This window comes from Molossus molossus, unplaced genomic scaffold (assembly GCF_014108415.1).
Source record: "Molossus molossus isolate mMolMol1 unplaced genomic scaffold, mMolMol1.p scaffold_m16_p_12, whole genome shotgun sequence".
Taxonomy (NCBI): Eukaryota; Metazoa; Chordata; class Mammalia; order Chiroptera; family Molossidae; genus Molossus; species Molossus molossus.
The window spans coordinates 80,059,877-80,087,628 of record NW_023425347.1 but is presented as its reverse complement, the minus strand read 5'-3'; the positions used below and the strand labels follow the sequence as shown (position 1 = coordinate 80,087,628).

The window sequence follows — 27,752 nt, the reverse complement described above, 5'->3', positions numbered from 1 at the left end:
CCCCTTTCCACAGGTGTCAGCCGCTGAGGATTTCAGAACCAGGCTTTCAGAGAAAAGGACAGGAGAGAGGCCCGGGGACAGGGACAGGGAGCAATAAAGCAACAGGAAAGGGACAGGAGCAACGCCATTGCTGCTGACCTGGACCTGGGGAATGAAGGTACCAGGCTCCTGCCCCCCTCGCTGCAACCCACACACCTACCAGACCAGGTGCCTGACCCAGCCATGCCCAGCCAGGCTGGAGGAGAGCGTGGGCCAGGAGAGAAGAGCTGCCTATGTGCCCGGGGAAGTCCGCCCGCCAGCCTGCCCACCCGCTCACTCTCCTTGGCTCATTGGCTCAGAAAGCCACACCCAGCAGAGGAGTGAAGAACAAAACTGCCTTTGGGAGGCCCTCAGGCAGACAGATCAGCCCAGGGACCGGAGGAGAGGCTGCAGGACCTAAGAAAGGTGAGGGCTGAACTGGGCAGGAGGCTGGGCTGGATCCAGCAGAGCTAAGGATCCCCAGGGGACCTTGGACTGTGGGCTGGGCTTCCGGGAAAAGCAGAAGGAACTGAGGATCCCTGGGAAAAAACCCAAAGAGGGGAAGAAATGTCCTTCCAGACTGAAGAGACGAGAAGAGGAAGGAACAGGAAAAGGCGGGGTTTCAATTCGGTTTAGCAAACATCTATTGTGTGTCCACTGGGCCAGGTCCAGTGCTGAGTCCTGGGGAAACAGGGATGATGAGACAGGGGGCTGCCCTCCAGAAGGACAGTCTGGCACAGAAGACAGGTAAGCAGGCCATTTGAGTATCAGTGATGCCTGAAAGGAAGAAGGTGCTCAGAAGATGTCCCAAGGGCACGAGGTCTGATGCTGAGATCTGAGTCAGGGACAGCGGAGGGGCCGGGTCAGAGATGGAGCATGATGGCACTCCAATAAGGGGGTGTGGAGGGTGGAGCACACAGGACAGGGGCCTGGATGAAAATGATACGAGGTTTGGCGGGCAAACATCCGCTGAGCAAACGGAGAAGGGGATTTCCCTGAGAGAACAAGTAAATGGGGAAGCACCGTGCCAGAATCCCGCCCTGTCCTTGCCCCCACCCCTCCCCTAAAGCCAGAATGGTTGGAATTCCAGAGGGACCCACTGTGGTCAGGCACCCATGGCAGGGGGTGGGGGAGGGGTGGGGTGGACCAGGATGATATCAAGCCACCATGGTTCCAAAGAGAGAGCCTGTTTGGTTTGGGAAGGAGAGTCTAGGTGGGGATGTCCTGGAGCCAGAGAGAGAAATGAGAATGAATATCTCGGGATCTGCCTAAGAGGCTGATGTGATCCCGCACCCAGCTCAGGGCCTGGTTCATGTTGGAGGAAACTGGAGGATAAAGATACATGTCCCTCCTCCCCTCCCACTGGTCCAGCTCTGGCAGCCAATGGGAAGATGGATCATTCAGTCCACACCTTCTTACTTCTTCAGAAGCCAGTGAGCCACAGGGCTGAAACTTGGGGTCAAAGAGGTTGGCAGGCACATCCACGCAGGATGATTATCCTTCACATATGTCTATTACTTTGTAGAATAAAATATCCCCTGGTTTTGGAACTGGAAGATGGAAGTTCAAGACCAGCTGTGGGGCCTTGGGCAGGTGCCTCCCTGGGCTTTAGCTTACTCCCTGTGAAATGGGGATGATGGCAATCCCTTCCCCACCAAGTCATTGTGAGCGAGGACATGATGACACAGTGGTTGTGAAACAGTGTTGCCAGTCATATCTTTAATAAAGGGCACCCAGCCCAGCCAGTGTGGCTCAGTGGATTGAGCGCCGTCCCCTGGACTGAGAGGTCCCGGTTTGATTCCGGGTCAGGGCGCACACCCAGGTCCCAGGCTCCATCCCCAGTAGGGGGCGTGCAGGAGGCAGCTGATCAATGTTTCTCTCTCACATGGATGTTTCTATCTCTCTCTCCCTTCCTCTCTCTCTAAAAAAATCAATAAAAAATATTTAAAACAATAAAAGATAAAAATAAATAAAGGGCACCCATTTCCAGGTTCTCCCAGGCCTCAGCGGGTGCACTCCGGGTGCACATTGTCCACGTGAGGAACCACCAGCATGAACTGGGCATCCCTGCAGGGCCTCCTGAGTGGAGTCAACAAGTACTCCACGGCGCTGGGCCGCATCTGGCTGTCGGTGGTGTTCATCTTCCGGGTGCTGGTGTTCGTGGTGGCCGCTGAGGACGTGTGGGATGACGAACAGAAGGATTTCGTCTGCAACACCAAGCAGCCGGGCTGCCCCAACGTCTGCTACGACGAGTTCTTCCCCGTGTCCCACGTGCGCCTCTGGGCCCTGCAGCTCATCCTGGTCACGTGCCCCTCGCTGCTGGTGGTCATGCACGTGGCCTACCGGCAGGAGCGGGAACGGAAGTACCGCCTGAAACACGGGCCCAACGCCCCATCCCTCTACGACAACCCAAACAAGAAGCGGGGCGGACTCTGGTGGACATACTTGCTGAGTCTCATCTTCAAGGCCGCCGTGGACTCCGGCTTCCTCTACACCTTCCACTGCCTCTACCAGGGGCATTACGACATGCCCCGCGTGGTGGCCTGCTCCGAGTCACCCTGCCCCCACACCGTGGACTGCTACATCTCCCGACCCACGGAGAAGAAGGTCTTCATCTACTTCATGGTGGCCACAGCTGTGATCTGCATCCTGCTCAACCTCAGTGAGGTCACCTACCTGGTGGGCAAGAGGTGCCTGGAGATCGTTGGCCCCAGGCACCGCAGGTCTCGGCGCCGGAGTCGCCTGCATGACTCGTGCCCGCCATATGCCCTCTCCCAGGGAGAGCACCCCCAAGATGGGAACTCGCTTCTAATGAAGGCCGGGGTGGCCACGGTGGATACAGGTGGGTATCCGTAACCGGTGAGGTTGGCAACTGGGACCACCGGTCCCCCACCTGCTCCCTAAGGACACAGCAGAGCAGTGGCACTTTCTACAGCAGAGCTTGTGAGGAAGGGGCTGAGGGCTCAGGAAGCCCACCCAGGGGCCAGTGCTGGGGGTTAGTTCTGTCTCCGGGTCCTGAGTCCCAGCAGAGGGAGGTTTGATGGCAGCGATTTTATATTTGGGAATAGGGTCTGTCAGAACCCTTAATAAATATGATTTTCTCAGTACCTTGTAGACCGGGTGGGGAGTGATGGGCAGGAAAGCAAGGGAGTCACAGGACCTTGGAGAGGAGGCCAAGACCACTCAGTGGGCACTGAGCCCTGGAACCCCAGAGCCTGGTTCACCTGTCACACACACTCATACACACACAGAGTGTGCCCCCAAGGGCAGGGGCTGCGCCAGAGGTTTCTGGACTCTGTGGCCAGCTGGCCAAGGCAGGAGGGGGCCCCAGGGGACCTGTGCCCAGCACCAGTCAGTTCTCAGCGAGTGTCCCTCGGGCGAATGCATGTTGCTCAGGAGGCTCTGCGTCCCCCATCGCTCCCCCGACCCCGCCCAGTGTAAGGCCTGGTGGGCAAGTCCCGCTGAGGGGATGGGGGAGGCCTGGTGGAGGCGGGATGGTGCTGAGAGCAAATCCAGGGTGAGCGTCTGTCAGGGTGTCAAGGAAGCATATCCCCACAGGCCGGGGGCCCCTCATGGATCCTCCAGTTTGAGGAATTTTCCTTCTCTTTACTGGAGGCACACTCCTTCCCCCACCACCACCTCACCACTCAGACCTCACAACTTCCAAAGCCCCACCTGCAGCCTGGACCTGCCTGAGTCCCAGAGCCCCACCAACTGCCCACCGGACAACCCCCCAGGAGTCCCCCAGGCCTCTCCCACTCAGCAGCTCCCAAACCTGCCCTCCTCACAGATCACTCCCCACCCGTGAAGGGCACGGCCACCCACCCAGCTGTCCGAGCCAGGAGCTGGCCTGACATCCTCTTCCCTTCCCCATCTCCCAGCCCCTCCCACCCCACATCCCACTGAGCACCCAGCCCCACTCATTCCAGCCCCTTAATGCCTCCTGAGTCCGCCCTGCTCTCCCACCCCAGTCTTAACAACTCACGGGCCCCTCCCATCTGCCCCCCACTATAAGGACAGAGTGATTTTTCTATATATGGATCTCACCGTGCTGTTTCTTCTGCATTAAAAATTCTTCTACCACCACTACCCCCATTGCCCTGAACCTGGGAACCCCCTGCCCTCCCCAACCTCACCTTCTGCTTCCTCCCTCCTTGTACCAAATACCAAAGGGCTCACGGTTCCCCACCCAGACGCATCATGCTGTGACATGCCTCATGCCTACAGACATGCTGTTCCCTCTACCTGAGATGCCCTTCCTCCCTCCGCGGGGACCCTCCCAGAACCCCAGAGAACGCCTTGACTACCTTCGTGCACCAGCCTAGCTCGTGCCTCTGTTAGTCTCCCCGAAGTGGAGTGGCTGTTTCTCCCCATCAGTCTGTGAGCCCTTCACGGGCAGGGCAGGACGCTGAGTCACCCGGGCCCGGCTGCCTTCAATAAATGTTTATTAACTGAGTAAACGGGCTGTGAGGTACTTGGCAGAAGGGACGGAATCTGTTCATCTGAATCGTCCACCACACCCAGCCCAGGGAGTGCAGCAAAGTGTTTTCTCTTTATTTGTTTGGATGTATGTTTTGTTGTTGTTTGATTAACTAAGTCCAGCCTAAAGATCTCATTCGTAGGTAAGGAAACTTTGGCCTAGGGAGGGGAGGGGAACTTCCAAGTCCACACAGGTGGTTCGAGTCCGTGGGATCTGTGACCCTGTAGTCCATGGAGAGCCTCCATGTTCACCCCTGGTCATGAGCAAAGATCAGAGAGTCCCCGAGTCGTAGATCAGGGTCCCTGGAAGCAGAGCCAGCAGCAGGCATGTGTGGGCAGGTAGGGAAGGGGTGAGCTGAACAGGGTATGGGCTGGGGGAAACTCAGCCTTGGCCTGAGCCCTGTGGGGACCATAAACCCCACCACAGAGCTGTCCCTCCTGGAGGCAAGGGCATCAGGCTTTGAAACTCCCAAATCAGTCGGTCATCGGTTTCAGGCCACTGTGAGGACAGGAGGGCAGGCAGGAAGGAGTTGGTGGCTCCTACCCAGTCAAGATTAATTCTCCAGGGGCAGCTATAAGCCATGAGTAACCAACGCTCACAGCAGCTGGGGAATGGGTGTCCCCAGAAAAGGGGATAAGGATAGATCCATCTACTGAACTCCAGAAATCAAGGGCAACTGCACCTCCAATCCCAGAGAACCAGTTCAGACCAGGTGACCCCACACTGCTCAGACCAAGGGAGCTCCCATGTGCAGGCCAGTGGGCCGGCCACGGTCCACTCCTTTTGAGATTCTAGATTCCCCATTCCAGGGGCTGCTGCTGGGCAGACACGTGGCGAGAGCGTCCTGGGACCTGGCGACTCTCATGCAGCCCTCTTTGTGGTCCTGTTCCCAGAGGTCTCAAGTCCCGAGCCACGAAGACTGTCTGGCCGGCCTGAGAGCCCCGGGGGGCCTGGATTACCCTCTAGGAACATTCCAGTCATCCCACTGTTACCTTCGTCCCGCTCATACTCTCAAGACCCCTCACTGCCCTCACTCAGACCTTTCTACCTCCACCTTCCTGAGAACCCTTCACTCAACTTAGGCCCCTGCCAGCTTTCTCTTCTAGCTGCTGCCACCTACTTCTCTCCATTTCCTTAGAGACTTGACGCCCGTATGATCCTATTCATCCATGTCACCCCGATACATTTAATAACTGAATGAATGAAAGTAGAACCAAAACGTAAGCCTTGAGCACACGACGCAGGGTCTCCTGGTTTTCTCTCGTAGCCCAGGGCCACGGGACCACTGAGTGTCATTCTGTCCTGTTCATCCCCTGCGCTCCTGTTCTCTCGTGACCCCTTCCTTCACTCCATGTGGCTAGCCACTGACAGGACCGCACCCCAGACTGTATCTTCAGCCACAACTGCTCCACCTCTAGAATCTTCCATTTGACTCAAATCGACAAATATTTTTTGTTCACTTTTATGTGATAGGCCCCAGGCTAGGTGCTGAGGATTCATCTGGGAAGGATAAGACGCGGTCCCTGAGGAAGCACGGGGTGCTGGGAGACAGGGGGAGGTGGATCCAACATCCGGGCATCCAGGAAATGTTCCCTGAGGCTTCTTAAGCAGACACCTGGAGAAACGAGGAGAGGGATCCAGGCGGAAGGGACAGCCCATGAAAGGCCTAGAAAGGGAGAGTCAGCCAGGTGAGGGGTCAGGCTGAAGAAAGCAGGTGAGGTCAGGCAATGCTTTCTTTGTAAAGCCCCATTAATGATTTTGGACTTTATCCTGAGGACTATGAAAAGTCACAGGAGAGATTTAGCACAGAAGCAACGTGGCCGAATTTGCAGTGTCTGTGGTTACAGTGCAGAGAAAGGAGCCAGAGCAGGCTACCTGTTTGGATTCTGACACATAATCCAAGTGAGAAACAACAGTGGCCAAAACTAGGGTGTGCGCACTAAGGATGGAAAGAAGCAGTGGATTTAGAAATGTTTGCGAGATAGAATCAAAAAGATTTGGTAAGTTGATCGGGTGTGGGGATCAGTTAGAGACAGGAATCAAAGTGACACCCAAGTTTCTGGCTCTGGGTGGTGGTGCACTGACCAGGGGAGGAGCAGGTTTCAGACAGGGTTGAGTCTGAGAACAAACAAAATATCCTCTTTATTTTCTCTCGTTCATGGACCATCTCAGCCCTTGGCTCAATGTGTCTCCTTACTATTATGTTTATTATCATTCTTGATGATTGCATCTCTAACACCTTGACCTCTCAGTTCCTTGACTTCCTTGATTCTAACAATCTCATTCTCCATCCATTGAAGCCACCACATGAGTGCTCACACCCTAGATCTTTTCTGTACCAAGAGCTGCACCATCTCCTATCTATCCAGCTCACTCACTGGGGTTCCCACTCCTGCAATCCTTCTGCCCCACCTGTTGACCACCACTATTTCGCCATCCATCACCCCCTTCCCCTCCTCCTGTCCCTTTCCATCTTGGAATTCATGGCCCCCATGTAACTGTTGACTCGTAGATATCCTCCAGGCAAGACCCAACCTCCAGCTAAGCCCAACTCTCCGTGTGGCACCTGGAGAGTAACACCACAGGATTGGATGGTTTCCATGGAAGCTTCTGACCATAAAGCCCAAGTGGGCACTCGGCACCTCTAAGAAAGGTTACATTTTCCTAACATGTTAATACTGTTCTCAAAGATGACTATGTATGCCTCCCTTCTTTCCCCAAATCTCCAGCCCCCATTCTCCTATCTTCCATTGCAGCTGATAGCCAAGCATGGCACACCTCTGGGAACAGAAGCAATAGGCAAGCACTAAGTTATCTCCTCCCCACCAAGGCTGCCCACCTCCTGGCATGAGTGCCTGTTCACTCTGCCCTGTCCCTTCTGACACCGAGGAGGGGTCCCTGCTCCGGGTGCATCCCCCCTCCGCTTGGACACTGGGCCCCATCACCTCTCCCTTGCTCTGGACTGTGTTCCACAGCTGTCGCCTTGCAGTCCCCTTCTGTAAAGGTACTGTCATGTTTTCCTCTCTCCCTTATTTCCGTAACCCCCTCTTAACACCACCTCCTTCTCTAGCTACTGCCCCTTTTACAAAATAATAAGCTCCTCTAAAAGCTGTCTGCACTTGCTGGCTCACCTCCTCATCACATTGTCCCCCTCTCGTTAGGACTACTCTTGTCAAGGTCACCAGTGGCCAGCAAGTTGCCAGACTGAAACGGTCAGCTCTTCGTCCTCGCCTTGCTCCCTTAGCAGCACCTGGCCATTGGGAGCTGCCTCCTTAAACCACCTTCCCATGGCTCCCAGGCAGCACCCTCTCCCGGCGCTTTTCCCACCTCATCAATGGGTCTTCCTCGATCCCCATCGAAGCCTCTCCTTCCTCTTGCTGATCTCTAAATGCAGGGTGCCCCAGGGCCCCGTTCTTGCTCTCTTTCCCCTCTCTATATATTTACCCCTCTCTGATCTTGTCTAGTACCATCTATAAACTGATGACTCCCACATTTATATGTTCAGACCCAACCACTCCCATGAGTTTTAGACTCATGTATCCAAATTCCTATTAGTCACTCAACATAGAACTCCAAATACCCCAACAGAAAACACATTTAGGTTGTCTTCCTGTCTTCTCCACCTTGGAAGATGACATCCCCATCCACCCAGCTGCTCAATTAAAAAACCGAGGTGTCTCTTTCCTCAAAATTACACCCAGCATTAATTAGCAAGTCACATTAGATATAATTCCAGAATGTGTTAAAAGTCCATTCTCCCTACCATCTCCAAGTGCTTCTGTCCCAGGCCAAGCCACCTCTTGAATACCTGGACACCTGCCCCAGCTGGCTCCCTGCCTCCACTCTTGCTCCTCTGCAATTCTTGTTTTATGTGGCAGCCTGAGAAATCCTTCTACCGTATAAATCAGATCAGTCAAGTCACTCCCTTGCATATATCCCCCAAGTGACTGTACATCATGGCCATGAAAATTAAAACAAACCAAACTCTTTTCCATGGCCTACAAGGCCCCACATGGTGAGGCCTTGGCTACCTCTCCAAACTCCTCCCCCTGGTCTCCCCCTCCCTCACACCCCACCCACACTGGCCTTCTCCCATCTCAGGGTCTCTGCACTGGCTTCTGCTAGCAACACCCTTCCCCTAGACCTTCACATCTCGACTCGAACATCCTCTGCTCTGGGAGGCCATTTCTGACCCACCCTCCCCAGACGAAGCACACACACCACACACAGATTCTGCCACATGACCCCATTTTATCCTCTTCGTAGCATTTACTAGTATTTGGCATGTTCTTATTTGTTTACGTGCTAATTCTCTGTATCATCCTACTAGGATGAGCTCCTTGAGAACAGAGACTCCATCATGTTCCCCCCTTTACCCACCAGCACTAGAACCGTGCTGTAGGCACTCAATAAAAATGTGTCAATTTACTGAGTGACTGGCACCCAGGTGGAAATGTCTAGTAGGTTGCTGGGTAGAAAGGGGGAAAGGACTGGTCAGGAGATATGGGTTTCGGGGTTGTCAGCAAAACGACTGAATATGCGGTAAGATTTTCTCCAAAATTACCACTCAGGTAGGAAAGATCTGTCTTATATTCAAGTCCTTACAAAGTCTACATTATGGTGCATGCTCTTAATTACTGCCTTTTGAACAACAAAACACTCTTTGGGGAAAACTCATTAGCCTGAAATAACCTCAATCATGAAGTTTTGGATTCTCATGGAAGTCTCTTGGCAGAATCAGGAAAAAAGTGAAGACAAACACATTACACACAGATTGAATCATTATTCCCGGGAGTGTTGCAAGTAGCGTCTTTTTAAGCAAGCCCTTTATTAAAAAAATCACTTGAAGAACAATAAAGGAAGTGGTTATGCTGTGGAAATGATAAACACATACCTACCAGATTTGTTTTTAACTTATGCAACCTAATATTATGCAACCAGGCTTTGGTGGCAAAGAATAAAGTTCACGGCAGCATACATTGAAAAAGTGCTATGTCACAAATATTTGCACAAAAAGTTTGTGTGTTCTGTTAAAGGTTAATGATAACAAAACTCTTAATGATATTGATGCAGGTGTTAAGGGAAAATGTTAAAAAGCTTCAATAAAATTGCTTCATGAAATACGAGTAAAGAAAAAAATAATACATCTTACTACACTGTTTATATGAGGTTTTTTTTAATGTGTAGCAAACTAAGTTAATAAATTGTTATTTCAACTATGCTAAATGTTTATGTGTTCAAATCAGCACCCAGACTTTTTGGAGGGTCTCCTCATTGGGAATATAGGGGTTGCTTTTTATTTGGCATCATCTTGTACAGTAGGTGGTAACTTGAGCCTGGAGAGTGGCTGACATTGTACAGACTCTGGGGGAGCGATGAGAAGATGCTCTCGGATGGAGGCTGAAAGGCCCATTAGAGCCTGCCTGTGGACTGAGCGTTGCCCATGGACTGAGGGGTCCCAGTTCGATTCCCGGTCAGGACACTGCCCAGGTTGCAGGCTTGATCCCCAGTGAAGGGGGCGTGCAGGAGGCAGCCGATCAATGTTTCCCTCTCACATCGATGTTTCTTTCTCTCTCTCCCTTCCTCTCTCTCTAGAAAATCAATGAAGACATGTTTTTTAAAAGGCCCATTAGAGTGGGGGAAAGCCAGCAAAAGGGGAACTGTGGGGTAAATTAGTATCATAGGAGCCAAGAGAATGTAATATCACAGAGGAGGAAGATGATGTCACAGAAGCCAAGAGACAAGTGTTCTAGAAAGGTTTCTAGAACTAGAGGGTTTTAGAAGAGGAGTCTCTAGAGGAGAAAGTGATCATTAGGGCCAAACACTGCCATGGGTCAAATCAGATCAAGACTGATGAGTGCTTGTTAGATGAACACAAAGGGCCATTGACACCCCTGGCAGGTATCTCACAGAGAACCGGGTCCCAGTGAAATGAGGGGACCTGCAGGGCCAAGGAATTGGCTAGCGCTGTGTGGACAGCTGACTGGAAATGGCGGCTGCCGGAACAACAGGAAATGAGAGGGTGTTCGTTGCAAGGGGATGGACACAGTCACAGATTTTTTCTTTTACAGTGAAGAGAATTGGGGATATTTAAACAGTGATGACATAAACCCAGCGGAGAGGGGAAAAGGCCAAGGGCCCCAAGAGAGCCAGAGGGAACGGGGTGCAGAGCCCCGACGGAGGCTCGCTTGACGGGACAGTGACAGGCCTGCTGTTGAAGGAGAGGAAAGGAGGAAAGGGTGGGACGGGTGTAGGCCACCCCACGCTCTAACCGCGGCCTCCCCCACCCTCACTCAGCTCCTTCCTCAACATCTGTTCATGTTTGTTCCACAGATCAACATGTGACCTAGGTAGGCACCTCCAGACCTGCCCCTGCAACCTTCTCCCAATCTGCCTGCCCCTCCACTTGCTTCCTTCTGTATCCAGCCTAAACTTGGGCTCTGCCGCCTCCCACCACCCCATCTCACATGGGAGCTTCTACACTGATGTCTGCCTCCCTACTAGACTGCAAGCTCTGTGAGGGCAGGAACAGCACTGTCCGGTCTGCCAATGTAGCTGCAGGCCCTGCACCAGGCCAGGCATGCAGTAAAGGGGTAATAAATAATGACTGAGATGATGACGGAAATGAATTGCTGTCCTACCAATATCCCCACTGTCCCTCTGCTCCTCTTGCTCAGCCAAACTCCAGGCCCAGAGGTGCTCTCCCATCTCTTCGCCCTGCGCTAGGTGCTGGAGCGCATCACAGCAGGGGGTGAGGCCACTGCAGATTCGAGCTGCCCGCACAGTCGGGCAGTCCTCATCCCTCCCTGCCGTCATCTCGCTGCGGTGCCGCATGGTGGTAGCCTTCTCGACCTTCTACACTCTCTTCAGACCTTCTAGCCAGTTCTATCTTGATCTCTTCCTACTCCTCAGAGAAAGGAGAAGCTGTCTCAGAAGAATATTCTCCCGTCAGCGGCCACCAGACCTCCAGACCTATCAGTGTCCACGCCCGGCCTCCCTCCTCCCCCACAGCGGGAAGTGGTGAGCCGACCCCCACGCATGCTCACACCTCCCCACCTGTGCCCACGGTCCCCTCTCTGCCCGCTCCTCACTCTCTCCTGCCCTTCCAACCTCTGTCCCCTGGCTCCTGGCGTGTGGGCATGCTCACACCTCCCCCATCAAAGAACAACAACAATGCTTGCCCTTGGCCCCAGACATCCCGCAGCTCGCTCCTTATTGCTCTTGGCTTTCACAACTGTGCTTCCGGAAGCAGAGGTCTGCACTTTCTATCTCGCCTTCCTCCCTCCCACTCACCTCACCAGCCCTGATCCAGTCTCTGCCCCACCACCTCACTCCAGCCGCCTAGCCCTTGCCAAGCGCACCTACAATTCCTTCGCCACTAAGCCCCGTGGGTGCTCCCAGTCCCCGTGGGTGCAATGAGCCACTGAACAGAGTAGATGGCCTTCCCTCTTGAACCTCTTCCGAATGCCACCCATGCCACTCGTGTTCTGTCCACCCGGCACTTCTCCTCTCCCTCTGAGGTTCAGCGCTAGGACAACTGCCGGGCGTGCGGCCTGCCCCTGACCTCGGGCGGGGATGTGCTCCCGCTGAGGCCGCTCAGGCTTCTGCCCCAGACTACTTGAATCCCTTCTAAGGAAAGCATGTGGCAACAACTCCTGCAAGGTGTGAGCTCAAAGCTGCTGACGACCATGAGCAAAGCTAAAGCCCGTCAGTACTTGGAGAGAAGGAAGCCAACAAGGTGAGGCAAGCAGGAGAGGGGTCCTAGACACACCTAGACCTGACTGCAGCCAGGTGCTTCTGCGGCCCGAGGTGCTCCTGCCCTTCCCAAGTTTCTACAAACCAATCAACTCCCCTTTGTGCCCAAACTAATCCAAGTTGGATTTCTTTCCTTTGCAATCGAGAGACAAACTAACACACCCAGGCTTCATAAACACTATTCTTTTATTTTTTTCTTCAGTGCCAACCCCCCCCCCTTCATTGGGGAGGTCCTCAGGGCTCTGTCCGAGGCTGTCCCCTCTGCTCAGTCTCCACACCCGCCCTGGGTCAGCTCGTTCTGTCCGTGGCCTTTATTACCATCTAGTCACTGCTGACTCCCAGACTTGTATTTCCATCCCCCTTCCCTCTCTTTTTTCTAAATACTTTTATTGTGATAAAATATACATAACATAAAGTTACCATTTTAACCTTTTAACCTTTTTCTTTTAATCCTCACCCAGGATATTTTTCCATTTATCTTCAGATAGAGTGGAAGGGAGAGGGTAGAGGGAGAGAGAGAGACAGAGACAGAGAGAAACAGAGAGGAACATTGAGGTGAGCGAGACACATCGAGTGGCTGCCTCCTGCACGACCCTGACCAGGGCCACGGATGAACCGCAACCGAGGTACGTGCCCTAGACCGGAATCGAACCCAAGACTCTTTCGTCTGCAGGCCGATGCTCTAACTGCTGAGCCAAACAGGCCAGGGCCATTTTAACCGTTTTTAAGTGTACAATTCAGTAGTGTTGCTTACATTAACAATGTTGTGCCCTGGCCAGTTTGGCTCAGCGGTTAGAGCGTCAGCCTGCGGTCCGGAGAGACCCGGGTTCGGTTCCCGCTAAGGGCACGTACCTCGGTTGCAGTTTGTCCCCGGCCTTGGTTGGTCGTACGGGTGGCAGCCACTCGATGTGTCCCTTTCACATCGATGTTTCTCTCTCTCTTCCTCTCTCCCCCTCCCACTCTACCTGAATAAAAAATGGAAAAATATCCTCGGGTGAGGATAAAAAAAAAAAAAAACAACAATGTTGTGCAACCATCACCACTATTTCCAGAACTTTTTCATCACCCCTAACAAAAACCCTGTACCCATTAAACAATAACCCCCACTGACCCCTCCACCCAGCCCCTGCTAACCCCCATGACTCACTGTCTCTATGAATTGACCTACTGTAGATATTTCATATAAGTCCAATGATATACTAGCTGCACTTTTGTGTCTGACTTATTTCACTTAGCACAGTGTTTTCAAGATTCGTCCATATTGTAGTATATATCAGAACCTGATTCTCTCTCATGACTGAATAATATTCTGTTACGTGGATTCACCACATTTTGTTATTCATTCTTCCCCTGCTGGACATGTGTCTTGGCTCTTGTGAACAGTGCTATTGAGCACATTCGTGGAAGGTATTTGTTTGAGCCCCTGTTTTCAGATCTTTCAGTTATGCCTAGGTGCGGACTTGCTGGGTCCCATGGTAATTCTACATTTAACTTTCTGAGGAACCACCACACTTTTTCCACAGTGGGGCACCATTTTGCACGTGCTCTCACAATGCACACGGGTGCCCATTGTTCTTCTCTTTCCTGAGGCTCAATCCCATGCATCACGCTGCCCCCTGGACATGCTCTGGGAATTCAGGCCACCCCAGCTGGGCATTGGGATGCAGTGGGAATCTGGCTTGTGGAAACCACCAGTCCCGGGGCACACCTGCCCCGGAGGCTCTGGGAGGGCTAGGTGATGGGCAGTACGTGAGGGGCAGGGATGGCGTGCGGGATGGGGCGAAACTGTCTGTTGTGCACTTGCATCATCAGAAAGGGTTTTTACAGGCCATGTCAGAGCTCCAATGGCCTTCTCCATGGCTAGATTAGAATCTCATTCACAAACACATGTATCATTTAGAGAACCCCAGGCACAATGACCCCATCGATTTCCTCTGCCTCTCCAACCTGCTCCTCTACTTGTGCTTCCCAGCTCAGCGAATGGCAAACCATCTACTCAGGTGCCTGTGTCAAGATCTCCAATTTACAGGAACAGAGTACCGGAACCACGGCCCTGCAGCCCCGCCCAGTCTGGGCTCTCCTCCCCAATGCCCAGTGCCCATCACCTCCGCAGCCTGGGGTCAAGGCTCTGGGAGCTCCCACACTGCAGATGGCAGGCTGATTTCAGGCATATTGCACAGCCACCTCGATACCCCACACCCTTGCAGCTCGAAGGACAGCCCGAGCAAAGAGCCTCCTCCCATCGGGAAGAGAGCACAGGCTGGGTGAGGCCAGACAACAGCTCAGCCAACACCTGAGTATCAGGGGTTTGGGCCTGGTGGCAAGAAGGACGGGAGCCAGCCGGTGTGGCTCAGTGGATTGAGCATTGTCCCATGGACTGGGGTCCCAGTTCGATTCTCGGTCAGGGCACATGCTCAGGTTGCAGGCTTGATCCCCAGTAGGGGGCATGCAGGAGGCAGCTGATTGATGTTTCTCTCATATCGATGTTTCTTTCTCTCACTTCCTCTCTTTCTAAAAAATCAATTAAAAAATATTTAAAAAGAAGGAAGGGAGACAGACGAGGCTCAGTCAGCAAAGGCTTCCCGGAGAAGGCAGGCAGTCAGGGAGGAACTTCTGGAGGGCAGGAGGACGGGATGCTAAGCTGGAAGGAAACCGATGAAACAGCTGCTGTGTGCTGGCCTGGCAGGACCTCAGTGTGCTTGGTGGGTTTCAGTCACTCATTCTGCAAGTTCTTTTGTCTACGATGAGCCAGGCGCTGTTTTGGGCATTGGGCGTACACTCAGGAACACAGCAGACAAAAGTTATTGTCCTCGGCCCTGACCAGTTTGACTCAGTGTTTAGAGCATCAGCCCGCGGACCAAAGAGTCCCAGGTTCGATTCCAGCCAAGGGCATGTACCTCAGTTGCAATTTGTCCCCAGCCCAGTTGGGGTCGTGCAGATGGCAACCAATCAATGTGTCCCTTCCACATCAATCTCTCTCTCTCTCTCTCTCTCTCTCTCTCTCTCTCTCTCTCTCTCAAGATAAATGTACAAATAACCCCAGGTGAGGATTAAAAAAAAGAAGTTATTGTCCTCGTAGATTCTCACAATGGGGAAGACAATTAAGAAGAATAAGCAAACTATAAAATATGTTACATGAGTGTAGTGCTAAGGGGAAAAAAATCAAGCAGAAAGGGGTGGGGAGTGTTGGGAGGGGAACTGCAGTGTTAAATGGGGAGGCCAAGGAAGGTCAGGGCAAGCCAGGCAGAGATCAGGGGGAGTGCACCAGATAGAAGGAAGGGCAGGTGCACAGGCACCGAGGCTGGGGAAGACCCCGTGTGCACCCAGGACAGCAAGAAAGCCAATGAGGCAGGGCAGCAGGTAAGCCAGAGCTTCTGTAGGAGGCCTGAGAAGGACCAGCTCACATTGGTTCCTTCAAGCCATCCTGACGCCTTTGGCTGTCCCTCAGAGTAAGCAGGAAGCCAGGGGTGCATTTTGAACAAAAAATGGCATGGTTCCCTTAGTGGTGGTGTTAGCAACAGATGAATGGGGGCAAGGGATAAAGCAGGGGGAGACCAGCTACAAGCTATTGCAATAATGCGGGGGGCGGGGTGATTCAGGGCATTCCTCCTGCCAGGATAACGTAAATGGAGAAGTGGCCGGGCTCTTAAAACAATTTGAAAATAGCACCAAAATGATTCACTGACACTGAACGCAAGGTATGAGAAAGAGTCAACAATGACTCTAAAGTTTGGGCCTAAACCAGTAGATGAGTAAAATTGCCCTTTACTCAGAGTGAGAAGAGAAAGTTAGAGAGGAGAATAAGCAGTAGGTTTCCAGGTGAAATGCAGGACACCTGCCCAGCCAGTGTGGCTCAGTGGACTGAGTGTCCCCCATGGACTGAAGGGTCCCGATTCGATTCCCAGTCAGGACACGTGCCCAGATTGTGAGCTCAGTCCCTAGTGGGGGGCATGCAGGAGGCAACCGATCAGTGTTTCTCTCTCTCTCTGAAACAATAAATAAATAAAAATAAAATAAACGCAGGACGCCCCATCAGATGTGAATTCCTGATTCACAACAAATAACTTTTTTTTAGCAGAAGTATGACCCATGTACCGTCTGAAATTCAAATTTAACTGAGTATCTGGTTTGGGAGTTTGTTTTTGTTTGCTTTGTTCCTAAACCTGGAAATCCTCAGAAAAGAGCTTAATTCAAGACAGGATGGGTTTGTGATATCTGCTAGCTATCCACAGGCAGGAGCCCAGCAGCCGCTGCCCTGAATGGCCTGGACTTCAGGGAAATGTCTGGGCTGAAGATCAGGCTCCAGGAGTTGTCAGCCTAATTTTGGTATTTAAACCCTGAGATTTGATGATCCTACCCAGAGACTGAAGGCACACAGGGAAGGGAGTCCAAGGCCTTTGGCCCCTGGCACCCCAGTATTTAGAAGTTAGGGTGATCTGGAGGCACCAGCAAAGGAGACTGAGAAAGAAAGGCCAGAGGGAAGGAGCAAAGTCAGGAGAGAGGGGTGTTCTAGCAGCTAAAAGCTGCTGGAGTGCAGGAAGATGAGGGTTGAAACCTGACCGTGGCGTTTAGCTGCGGGAACCGTGGCGACAGCAGTTTGAGTGGACGATGGGGAGCAAAGGCCTGATTAGAGTAAATTCAAAAGACAAAACAATGGAGATCATGAGTCAAGACAACTCTTTTAAGAAGTTTTGCTATAAAGGGAAGGGAGAAATGAGGCAGATGCTGAAAGAAGCGGGGTCAGAGGTGGTGTGTTTATTTGTTTGTTTGTTTGTTCTTAAGATAGAGAAATACCAGCACCTTTACTGTAATGGGAAAGAGCAGAAGGGTGGTGATGGAGAAGGGGCGGAGTGAGGTCCCAGGTGGGTGAGAAGGGGTGGGATCCAGTATACACATAGAATGGTTGAATCCTGACAGCAACTTAGAAAAGTCATGTGTTACCTCTTTTACTCAAGGATAAAGTTGCGCAGGCAGATGTTTCAAGTAACCCAGGGTGTCTTGGAAGGAAAGCAACATTAGAGCCTGGGTCTAGAACATCTCTTCCTCCCTGGTCACAGCCCCAGACACGCTGGAGCAGGGCTGGAAGCCCCCATTCCTCCGCCTGACCTGTTTTCCACCTCTCTGCCCCACCTCTCTGCCTCATGCTCACAAACAAGGGAAATCCCAGCCAGAGAGAGGGCCCTGCCCCTTTCCAGACAGCTCCTGCCCGAGGCCTGGACAGAGTTGCAGACACAGGGGCGGCCTGAGAGCAAGACCAACCTGGGCCACAGCCTGGGCCGGAAGAGGTGCAGTGACAGGCTCAGGGTCTGACACCTTCAGAGAGCAGGTGTGGGCCCCGAGGGAAGTGGGGGCGGCTGGGACGGCTGCCAAGGCCCAGGTCTAACACAGCCTTGCCCCGAGGCTAGGGGATGGCCTAGATGGCCTCCCACATACTACCCAGCTCAGGGAGCAGAACTTCGATGTGGGACAGCAGGGCCTCAGAGCCTCTTTCTGGAACAGAGACTCTTCCAGCTCCCCCTAGTATAGGCGAAGGCCCATTGTTGGGGTCACTGCCTGATGTCAGGAGTGAGGGGACAGCATCTGGCAGGGTCAGAATGATCGGACCTAAGCAATAAAAGCACCTGGTCACCAGAGCAGAAAAACCCAACTGCACAGAGACACCACCATCTCACATACAGTCACAATCTCCCAAATCCCTCCAGCCACCTCCGCAACCATGCACATTCATAAGCACACACACCAAACACACACACACACTCACTCCCATGCTGCCCCTTGTGCACACAGGTACCCAATCTCAAATGCAAACACCTCTCACACGTCACCCTGTGCACAGCCAACATTGACTTGACAAACAGTGACTGGGCGACAGCTACTTCAGGCCCTGCTCTCCTGCAGGCGACTTCACAGGAGGTCCTGAGATAACCTCAGATGTGGTGACCAGGAAATACCTCTACAAGAAGGCGAGACCTGGAGACGGAGGAGGAATCTGCCAGGTGAAGAGCAGTTCAGGCGGAAGGAATAGCCAATGCGAAGGCCAGAGGCTGGACCGAACAGGCCAGTGTGACCGGAGAGGAGTGATCCAGAAGACATGCGGGGGAGATGAGGCGGGTTAGGTCACTCGGGGCTTTGTAGGCCAGTGTCAGGAGAGTGGGTGTTCGTGTCAAGGTAATGGTAAGTTACCACAGATTTTAATAGGGGAATGACATAACCCGATATAGCATTAAAGCACTACTTTAGCTACACGAAACTATGGGAGAAAAAAATTGATTCCATTCTCAGAATGAGGAAGGCATTTCTAGTTATGAGCAAACCCAGAGGCCATCAAAGATAAGATTGATGCATTTGACTACCAAAGAAAAAAGTTTAATTCTATACAAAGTCAAAATACAAGTGTCAAACCGGGAGGGAGGAATCCTTTCTCTTTGTGCCATTAACAGAGGGCTTCTTTCTTTAATCGGTAAAGAGCTCCTAAGAAATCAATAGTAAAAAAGTCAATCATCTAATTGAAAAAATGGGCAAAGGTAAAGGACAGTCACAGAAAAAGAAACAAGTGGTTCTTAAGTATATGTAAAGATGCTCATTGTCACTCAGAAGAACAGAAGTGCAAATTAAAAATATAATGAGATACCATTGGCAAAGATCATTCAGTTTGATAATGCTCTGTATTGGCAAGAATATGAAGAAACAAGCCCTCTCGTGTCTGCTGGCAGCGTAAAATGATACATCTATGGAGGGGATTTAGCAATATTTATCAAAACTTTAAATGAGCCTACAACGTTAACCCAAAATGTCCACTTCTAGAAATACATCTTATAGACATAATTTTAAAATGTGTTAATGATGCTTTGTCTAAGGATATTTATTGCAATGGTGTTTATCTTAGGAAGACATGTAAGATTGAAAGAGCCTTAGTTTTCCTTAATATAGAACTGAGTAAATATATTATGGTACATATACTATTCAGCAGGTGGTATTTTTTTTTAAGAGGCAGCTCTACATCTACTGAAAGGAGAACATGGAGTGCTATTCAGTTATTTAAGCTAAACGGATGAGCTGCTTCTATAGCTGCTGAGAGAGGACGATGCCCTACGTTTCGTTACATGGAAACAGTGAAGTGCAGCACATGTGCATAGCATACCTCCGTGGGGTAAACGTACAAAGAATACTGCATCTGTGTAGCCAAAGATGCACAGGTGATCTCAGAACGGAAAAACGAGTCGCTGGAAAACTGGTGATTGGGGGCAGCCCTGGCCACGTAGTCTGGTGTTTGGGGAGAAGTCAGGAATTGCTCTAGAAATGTGAGATTCCTCAGCAAATGGATGGTATTGAAAGCCCCAGGACTGGATGAGCTCACCCAGGATAGAGGCTGAGCCCTGGGACATGCTCACTCTGGCGACAGGGATGGAGGCCTCTAAGGTACAAGGAAACGGGAAATGTGGTATAGGAAGCCAAAACAAGACAGTGTCTTGAGAAGGAAGGGGTGGTCAGCTGTGTCGAGTGCTTCTGAAAGTCCAGAGGGGTGGGGACAGAGAGGTGACTATTAGATTTAGCATCATGGAGATCCATGGCGATTCATGGAGTGGTTTTTAGTGACATGGTGGGGACAGAAACATTGTTCAAATGGGTTGAAGACTGAGTAGAAGGTAAGGAAGTGGGTATCTGGTTTTGCTCTGAAATGCAGCAGAGCAACAAGTGGTCGGTAGCAGGTGGCAGAGTTATGGACCCCATCATACTCACACAGCTCCCCACACCAACACATGCACAGAACCTCCCGGACCACCCCAGCTCTGCTGAGTCTCAGCAGTGATTTTTTATTATTATTATTCTTTATTGATTTTTTAGAGAGAAAGGAAGGGGGAGAGAGAGATAGAATCATCGATGAGAAAGAACATCGATTGGCCACCTCCTGCATGCCCCCAACTGGGGCCCACAACCTGGGCATGTGTCCTGACTAGGAATCGAACCGGCGACCTCTTGATGCATACATAGGTCGATGCTCAACCACTGAACCACACCAACTGGGCTCAGCAGTGATTTTAAGTGCCATGACCCAGTGAGTGGAAACATGGCTGAGGCCTACAGAACTGACTCTGCTCTGATCATCTGTGTGACCCTGGGCAAGTCACCTAATCTCTCTTGCCTCAGTTTTCTCATTCATAAAAGTGGGAAGGATCCCATCATCACCTGGCACTGTGAAGATGAACTAAAGCCTGTGGGACACCACCTGCACAAGGATGTCTCAGAGCTAACAATGGCACGTTAGTTCTCTGTCACAATGAGTAGGATGAAGGTGTAATTGATCTTCCCAAGTTTGGGGGCATTTTGAGAATGCCATTAATTATCCCAGAGCCACAGGCATAAATGGGTAGTCCTGGGAAAATGAGTCACCCTTGTGTCTGCAACATCACCGCTGTTGAGACTGCAGGGCTGAAGCCCTACCTGACTAAGATCTCCGAACTCCCCAGGGAGACAGGAAACACTGGGTTTCCCTCGACCAGGCTGGGGTGCCAGGGGCTTTCATTAGTTTCCTAACAAGGGCGCAGTAGTAAATAAGACAAAGTGTCCTAGTCCCGAGAGTCCAGCTCAGCGCCAGGCCCACCTCCCTAGGCAGCGGTCTATAGCACGATCTCTGCACTCACCCACCCCACCCTCCTCTGCCCTTGTAGTACTTCCAGGCAATGACCTGCCCCCATCCCCATCTCATTTCCAGGCACAGGATTCGCTTTGCCCCTTCCCCCTCGGGTTCTCCAAAGTGCACGTGTTTCATTCGAGGATACGGAGCTGAGGCAGCACGGCCGGGGAAGATTCATCGTGCAGGAAAGGCAGGTCCCAGGAGTGCTCCCACGCGGGGCCGAGGCCGGGCGGGGACCGTGACCCGCGGGACGCGGGCACAGCACCAGTGGTAATGCGTGTGGGCGAGCCGTGATTGCAGTCCGTGCCCGGGCCACAGTACTTGACAGTTTATAGTGCTTCCCGCCCCTAATCCCATTGGAGCCTTTGCAACAGCCCTGCCCATGGCCACCAATGCCCCTGTTCACACATGAAAAACCGTGGCTGGGACGAGTGAGAAACCTCGCTCGTGCCAAGACTGCCCTGCGAACTCGCGGCAGGTGGGGGCTAGACCCAGACCCTCCGCGGCGGGCGGGGTCCCAGGCTCCTCCCCCGACCCTCCCTCCTCTCCGCCGCCCCCAGGGTGTGCCAACCTCGGCGTGAGCCTCGCAGAGACGGCCGGGCCCCAGCTCCCGGCGCCCCCGCCTCTACTGCGAACCTCGAGCTCGCGGGGTCCCGGCCCCGCGCTGGCCGCACCGCTGCGGGTAAGTGCTGGGTGCGGGCGGGCCCCCCGGACGCTGAGCCTCCGCGGATCGGCTGAGGATCGGGGACGAGTGGAAGCAGGTGGTGATGGAGGGACCTCCCCACCCCATCCACTCGCTGCCCTCTCTCCCCTGGATTCTGGGCGGGCGTGGGGGCTCCAGCCGCCGGAAGGTTCCCAGAAACCCCCTCCTGTGCCCGCAAGTTCCCAAACTGCCTGAACCGGGAGGAGGGTCGCAGGAGGGAGCAAGTTGTGTTCCAGATTTTGTTGGGAATCCCCGAAAGCCAAGTTACACGCGGGTTTTCGACCGCGCAGGGTGGGTGCCCCTGTCCCCCCCACCCCCCCGTTGTTCTAGACTCAGATGCAGTTCTGTCCTGGCGGGGTGGGAGGCATTGCAGAGTGGGGACCAAACTGGGTGCTTCTTGGTCCAGGTGCTGGGGGAAAGCGGGTGGCTGGGCGCTGTTATTGGGGGACTGCGGGCGGTGGGGAGTCAGAACCGGCTCCACCAGTGCCGAGCCTGGGCTTGGAGGGGAATTCTTTGCCGGTGAGTCGCGTTCCTGGGGTGTGTCAGGCGGGACTGGGCAGACAGGACCAGAGGGTGGAAGGTGAGACCTGGAGGGGCTACACCTGGAGACACATGTCAGGACTCCTCTTCTCCCCGGGCTGGCGAACACTTTCCTCGAACTTCCACCAGGTGAGTGGCAGCTGGAGAGGCATTGGCCTCTTAATTCTGAGAACAGCTCCCGAAAGGAGGACTTACTTCCTTTTAGAGATAACAACGTGCAGTGAAGGCGGTTAGGGAAATACTGGAAGTCTCCTAGCTAGTAAGTGGCTGAGCTGAGGCTTGAATCCACACTCCACACACTGCCCCTCCCCAAAGGCCAGGTCTCAGAGGAGGGTGTCCAGGGATGGGGTCTTCCGAAGTCACCCCATCCTGTCCCAGATTCCCAGAGAAGAGGCATCAGGAGGGCTGAGGTGCTGAGAAGGACCTGCACCTAGTGAAGGAAGGTCTTTCCCCCAAGCTACCTTGTCCACACTGTCCCTTGGGGCTCCTGCCGACAACTCCCGGCCCTCCCTCCAAGCTGCCTCTGTAAGAATTCAGCATTCTTTTGCTTGTTCATCCAACTTGTATTGAGTACCTACTATTTGCCAAGCACTAGACACTAATTAAGCACTAAGCAAGACAGAGTTGACAGTCTAGTGGGGGAGACAGACAATAAGTATAAACAAATAAATAAATAAATAAAATACTTTGATTTCAAGTGGTAATTAAATGCTATAAAGAAAATACAGGGGACAGCCCTGGCCCATTTGGCTCAGCAGTTGGAGTGTCAGCCTGTGGACCGAAGAGTTGTGGGTTCAATTCCAGTCAAGAGCATGTACCCTGATGGGGTGGTGCGGGAGGCAGCGGGTCCATGTGTCTCTCTCACATCGATGTTTCTCTCTCTCTCTCTCCCACTGACGATAAATGGGAAAATACCCTCAGGCGAGGATTTTTTAAAAAGAAAGAAAATAAAGGGGACAGAAGCAGAGTGACTGGGAGGGAACGGGCTCCCAGATTCAGGGTTATCTGGGGAGGCCTGTAAGGCAGCAATTTTCAACCACGATGTTGAGGCAGGCACACCGGTGTGCTGCAGAAATTTTTAAAACACGCGATGCCTGACTCTTTGGTCAGGGACACTGACCTCTTTTCCCTTAGGCTGTCAAATTTTAAAAATGACAATGGCCAATACAACAATAGCAGTCCAGTGTGAATGAATCAAAATTGTACCTATTTTTTGTCAGATCGGCAAAATATATTTTTTGGTGTGCTGCAGAATTTTAGTAATTAGTTTGTGTGTGCCATGAGATGAAAAAGGTGGTGCTGAAGCAACCGCAATGAGACACAAAGATCAAGAACCAGGAAAAGGTTCTCGCCTTGGTAGAGAGATGGCGTCCAGCAGCTCCAGGTGTACGTCTTATTCCTCTGGCAACCCTAGCGCCACAGGTGTCTGGGGAGGCCTCCTGCATGCTCCCATAGCACCCTGCAGCTCGTCCTGTGCTGCCCCTCTGCAGTCCCCTGTCTACTTACTCTCCCATCTGCGGCTGTATCATAAGCTCCAAGAGGATATTTCCTACATTTGTCTCATTTATTCTCGTATCTCCAATTCCTAGCTCTTTGTCTGACACATAGCAAACTCTTAATAAATATCAAGAAAAAAGAAAAGGTTGAAAATCGCTGCTCTAAAGAGATGTTTGAATAGAGGCCTCAGTGGTGAGAAAGATCCAGCCACATGAGGTTCTGCAGGCAGAGCATTCCAGGCAGCAGGAAAAATTACAAAGCCCCCTGGGTCCCCAGCGTGGCCAGAGCAGAGAGAGGCAGGGTGAGAGTATCAGAGAGAAAGGTGAGGATGTAGAATGGGGAGGGTGCAATTCTAAGTGTAATGAGAAGCTAGTAGAGAGTTCTAAACAAGGGAGTGACATGGTCCAATTTAATGGATTCTAGGGGTACAGGAGCAGATATTGAAAGACCGGTGAGGGAGCGTGGCAATACCAGCAAGAGTTGATGGTGGCTTGGACCAGGGTGGTGGCAGTGGAGGGGTGAGAAGTGGCCGTGCAGGGGCTGGACCAACAGGCACCATGCATGCTCAGTCACAAACCCAGCTCCAGGAGCACTCACATGTGCACAGAGACTCACACACACCTGGAGAGCCGCATGCTGACACGCCCATGGCAACACACCAGGTACACACAGGCAGACCCACCCATCCACACCCTCTGAGTCACCCTCTGAGCAGAAGATGTGTGATCTGAAGGCCTGAACAAAGCATGTTTCCCCACCACAAAGCCTGATATCCAGCATGGCTGGGGTGGCTGGGGTGCACCGGGGCCTGGCACAGGGAGCAGGGAGTCTATCTAAATGGTCTCTGGATCTGCTATCCCCCAGAGCCAGACCATTACCCCCCCTTCACACCCCCAACATGAATTGGTCTCCCAACTTCACCACCCACCAGCTGTGAGACCTTGGGGGGTTATTTGCCCTCTCCCGGCCTCAGTTTCCTCCCTGTAGAATAAGATTCAATCCCCTAGCCTCACAGGATGGTAGCAAGGCCTCAACGAGGTAAGTTGCAAGAACCTGGTCTGGGGCAGTCATCCAGCAGAGAAGGAAGAGGTGGTGGTGATAGACAGTACAGCCCTGGCATCCATAGTCCAGCCTTGAATCCAACCTTAGTTTTATTTTTTTTTTCTTTATTGATTTCTAGAGAGAGAAGGGAGAGGGAGAAAGAGAGAAACAAGGATGAGAGAGAACATCAATTGGCCACCTCCTACATGCCCCCCACTGGGGATCAGGCCCACAACCTGGGCGTGTGCCCTGACCTGGAATCGAATCAGCGACCTCTTGGTGCATGGGTTGACGCTCAACCACTGAGCCACACCGGCCGGGCCCAACTCTAGTTTTAAATGAGTGACTTGGCCTCTCTAGATTTCATGAGTGGCCAGCATTTATTGAGCACTTAATATGTACTAAATTGTAACCCTTATCTTCAACTGTAAATGAGGAGCATTATAGTATCTACGCCATGGGGTCATTATAAGGATTAAATAAAATCCTGCACATAAAGTGTTGAGGGGGTCAATGGGAGAAAAAACGGGGGGATATCTGTAATACATTCAGTGATAAAGATAAGTTGTTTTTTTTTTAAGTTCTGTGCTCGGCTCATAGTAAATGGTAATTGTTACACATTTTTACACAGCAGGTACACATTCCCTTCCTTCTGATATACTATTTCTGTGACTTGAAACAGATTACCTACCCTCTCTGCCTATTCTTTATCTATAGTTTAGGCAGCATGATATTCCTGATGTAATGAGGTCTTCGGGATGATTGAGTGAGTCCCTCCACACAGAGCTCAGAACAATGCCTTATACATTGTACATAGTAAAAGCTCAATAAATGTCACCTATTCATTAACATAAGGTTTCTCCTATTATTCCATCAGGTGTGCACGGCCCCCGGCGCCCCTACCAGGCACCAGGCTCCCGGCACCCCTACCAGGCACCATGGACTGGAAGACACTCCAGGCCCTACTGAGTGGTGTGAACAAATACTCCACGGCATTCGGGCGCATCTGGCTGTCGGTGGTGTTTGTCTTCCGGGTGCTGGTGTACGTGGTGGCCGCAGAGCGCGTGTGGGGGGACGAGCAGAAGGACTTTGACTGCAACACCAAGCAGCCAGGCTGCACCAACGTCTGCTATGACAACTTCTTCCCCATCTCCAACATCCGCCTCTGGGCCCTGCAGCTCATCTTCGTCACATGCCCCTCGCTGCTGGTCATCCTGCACGTGGCCTACCGCGAGGAGCGGGAGCGGCGGCACCGCCAGAAGCACGGTGACCAGTGCGCCAAGCTGTACGACAATGCAGGCAAGAAGCACGGCGGCCTGTGGTGGACCTACCTGCTGAGCCTCGTCTTCAAGCTCGTCATCGAATTCCTCTTCCTCTATGTGCTGCACACTCTCTGGTATGGCTTCAGCATGCCACGCCTCGTGCAGTGCTCCAACGTGGCACCCTGCCCCAACGTGGTGGACTGCTACATTGCCCGGCCCACTGAGAAGAAGGTCTTCACCTACTTCATGGTGGGCGCCTCTGCCGCCTGCATTGTGCTCACCATCAGCGAGATCTGCTACCTCATCTTCCACAGGGTCCTAAAAGGCGTCCGCAAGAATAGGTCCCCAGGCAGCCACAATGCCAGATCCTCAGCCAGCCGGGCCTCCACCTGCCGCTGCCACCACAAGCTGGTGGAGACTGGGCAGTTGGTCGTGCCCTCCAGCGACGACCAGCCACAAGCTTCAGCACCCACTCTGACCCCCATCTGACCATGGACGGGGGAGTGATACCGGGTCTGCCGATGGAGACAGGTAGAGAGGTATCCTGCCCGTGGAGGGCTCCTACAGGTGCTGGGTGCCCCCATGTTGAATTCACCACGCTATCCAATTTCATCTGTGGTAGATACTTTTTGAGTGTTGGGCACTGTGCTGAATACTTGGGTATAGGCCACACCAGAGGCCCAGTGCCAGCCCTCGGGGGAGACTGACATTGAACCTATTAACTTAACTATTGGCAACGGGATGCTTGGGGCACTCACAGCAGGGCTTCTACCCAGCCCAGGAGGGAGCGGTCAGGTGAGGCTTTCCTGAGAAGTACGGTTAAGAGAGGTGAGAAGTGCTCCAAGCAGAGAAATGGCAGGCACAGAGGCCTGAGGCCACAGGAAGAGGGATGCTAGCCCTGGGCTGGCTGCACCGGAGCACAGAGAATTTTCCTTCCCTTGGAAGAAGCACCCAGATCCCTGCAGTGCAGAGGAAGTTTCGCAGCAGCAGGAGGTCTGGAGGCCTGAGAAAGGCCTGGGAAGAGGAGGAGGAGGCTCTGGTGACAGCAGCCTCTCCTGGAGACACCCAGGGATTCTCTGAGTCACCACTGCTCTCCTCCTCTCCCCTGCTCCACTCTCCCAACCTTGGGAAGCTTGGCTCCCGTCTTCCGCCTGCAAATGCGCTCAGCCTGGTGCCAGGCTTTCCGACTCGGCTCTGTGGGACTCAGGGTGGATGTCCTGAGAGGAACATTCCCATAGCAGTTTCCTTGGAATCAATAAAAGCTGTGGTTTATTCAGGTTCTCCTACATTCCCAGCCACAAAACCCTGAGGGCAGGGAAAGTGGCCTTCTGAAGGTGAGAGCTCCCTGGCTGGGGTGAGGCCAGGGTGTGGGCTGAAGTTGAGCTGGAGCTCCAATGGACAGGTGGGAGCTGGAGTGAAACCTACTGTGATTGGAGACATGGTCACAAGAGGGCGCTATGCTCCCACTACAACCTGGCTTCTAGTTATTTACAGAGAGACTGCCCTGAGCACACAAAATCACTGCCCTCTCATTACTGACAAATCACAGTCCCTCCTCCTTTGTAACCCAGGCACTGCCAGCCACAATCACATGCCCACCCTGTGTACACAAAATCCCTGTTAGTCATAGTCTCACTCCTTCTATGTGCTCCCAACAGGCCAGTTGTCTCTACAGGCATGTCATCAGCCTCACCCAAGCATTATTCAGCTCTTTTCATTTTTCCTGAGCATTTTTTCCACACCAGGCCCCTGGCCGGATGCTGGGACTGTGTAGGGAGTAGGAGCTGAGCCCAAAGAGCTCAGAGCCTGGGGTGGCTCACA

The 27,752-nt window shown here is 52.5% G+C and overlaps 2 protein-coding genes across 2 annotated transcripts; both read left to right on the top strand.

Moving 5' to 3' along the window:
* The first annotated feature begins 2,070 nt into the window (after positions 1–2,070).
* On the top strand, positions 2,071–2,904 carry GJB4 (gap junction protein beta 4). Its single transcript, XM_036256910.1, has one exon. The coding sequence runs from the start codon at positions 2,071–2,073 to the stop codon at positions 2,872–2,874; it is 804 nt and encodes a 267-aa protein (XP_036112803.1). The 3' UTR covers positions 2,875–2,904.
* A 19,307-nt stretch (positions 2,905–22,211) lies between these two features.
* On the top strand, positions 22,212–27,133 carry GJB3 (gap junction protein beta 3). The gene is made up of 2 exons (XM_036256540.1): positions 22,212–22,260; positions 25,547–27,133. The coding sequence occupies exon 2, from the start codon at positions 25,608–25,610 to the stop codon at positions 26,418–26,420; it is 813 nt and encodes a 270-aa protein (XP_036112433.1). The 5' UTR covers positions 22,212–22,260; positions 25,547–25,607; the 3' UTR covers positions 26,421–27,133.
* Positions 27,134–27,752: the final 619 nt, after the last annotated feature.

Excerpts from the sequence above, each read along its gene's own strand:
- GJB4 (XM_036256910.1), top strand. The coding sequence starts at position 2,071 with ATGAACTGGGCATCCCTGCAGGGCCTCCTGAGTGGAGTCAACAAGTAC.
- GJB3 (XM_036256540.1), top strand. The coding sequence starts at position 25,608 with ATGGACTGGAAGACACTCCAGGCCCTACTGAGTGGTGTGAACAAATAC.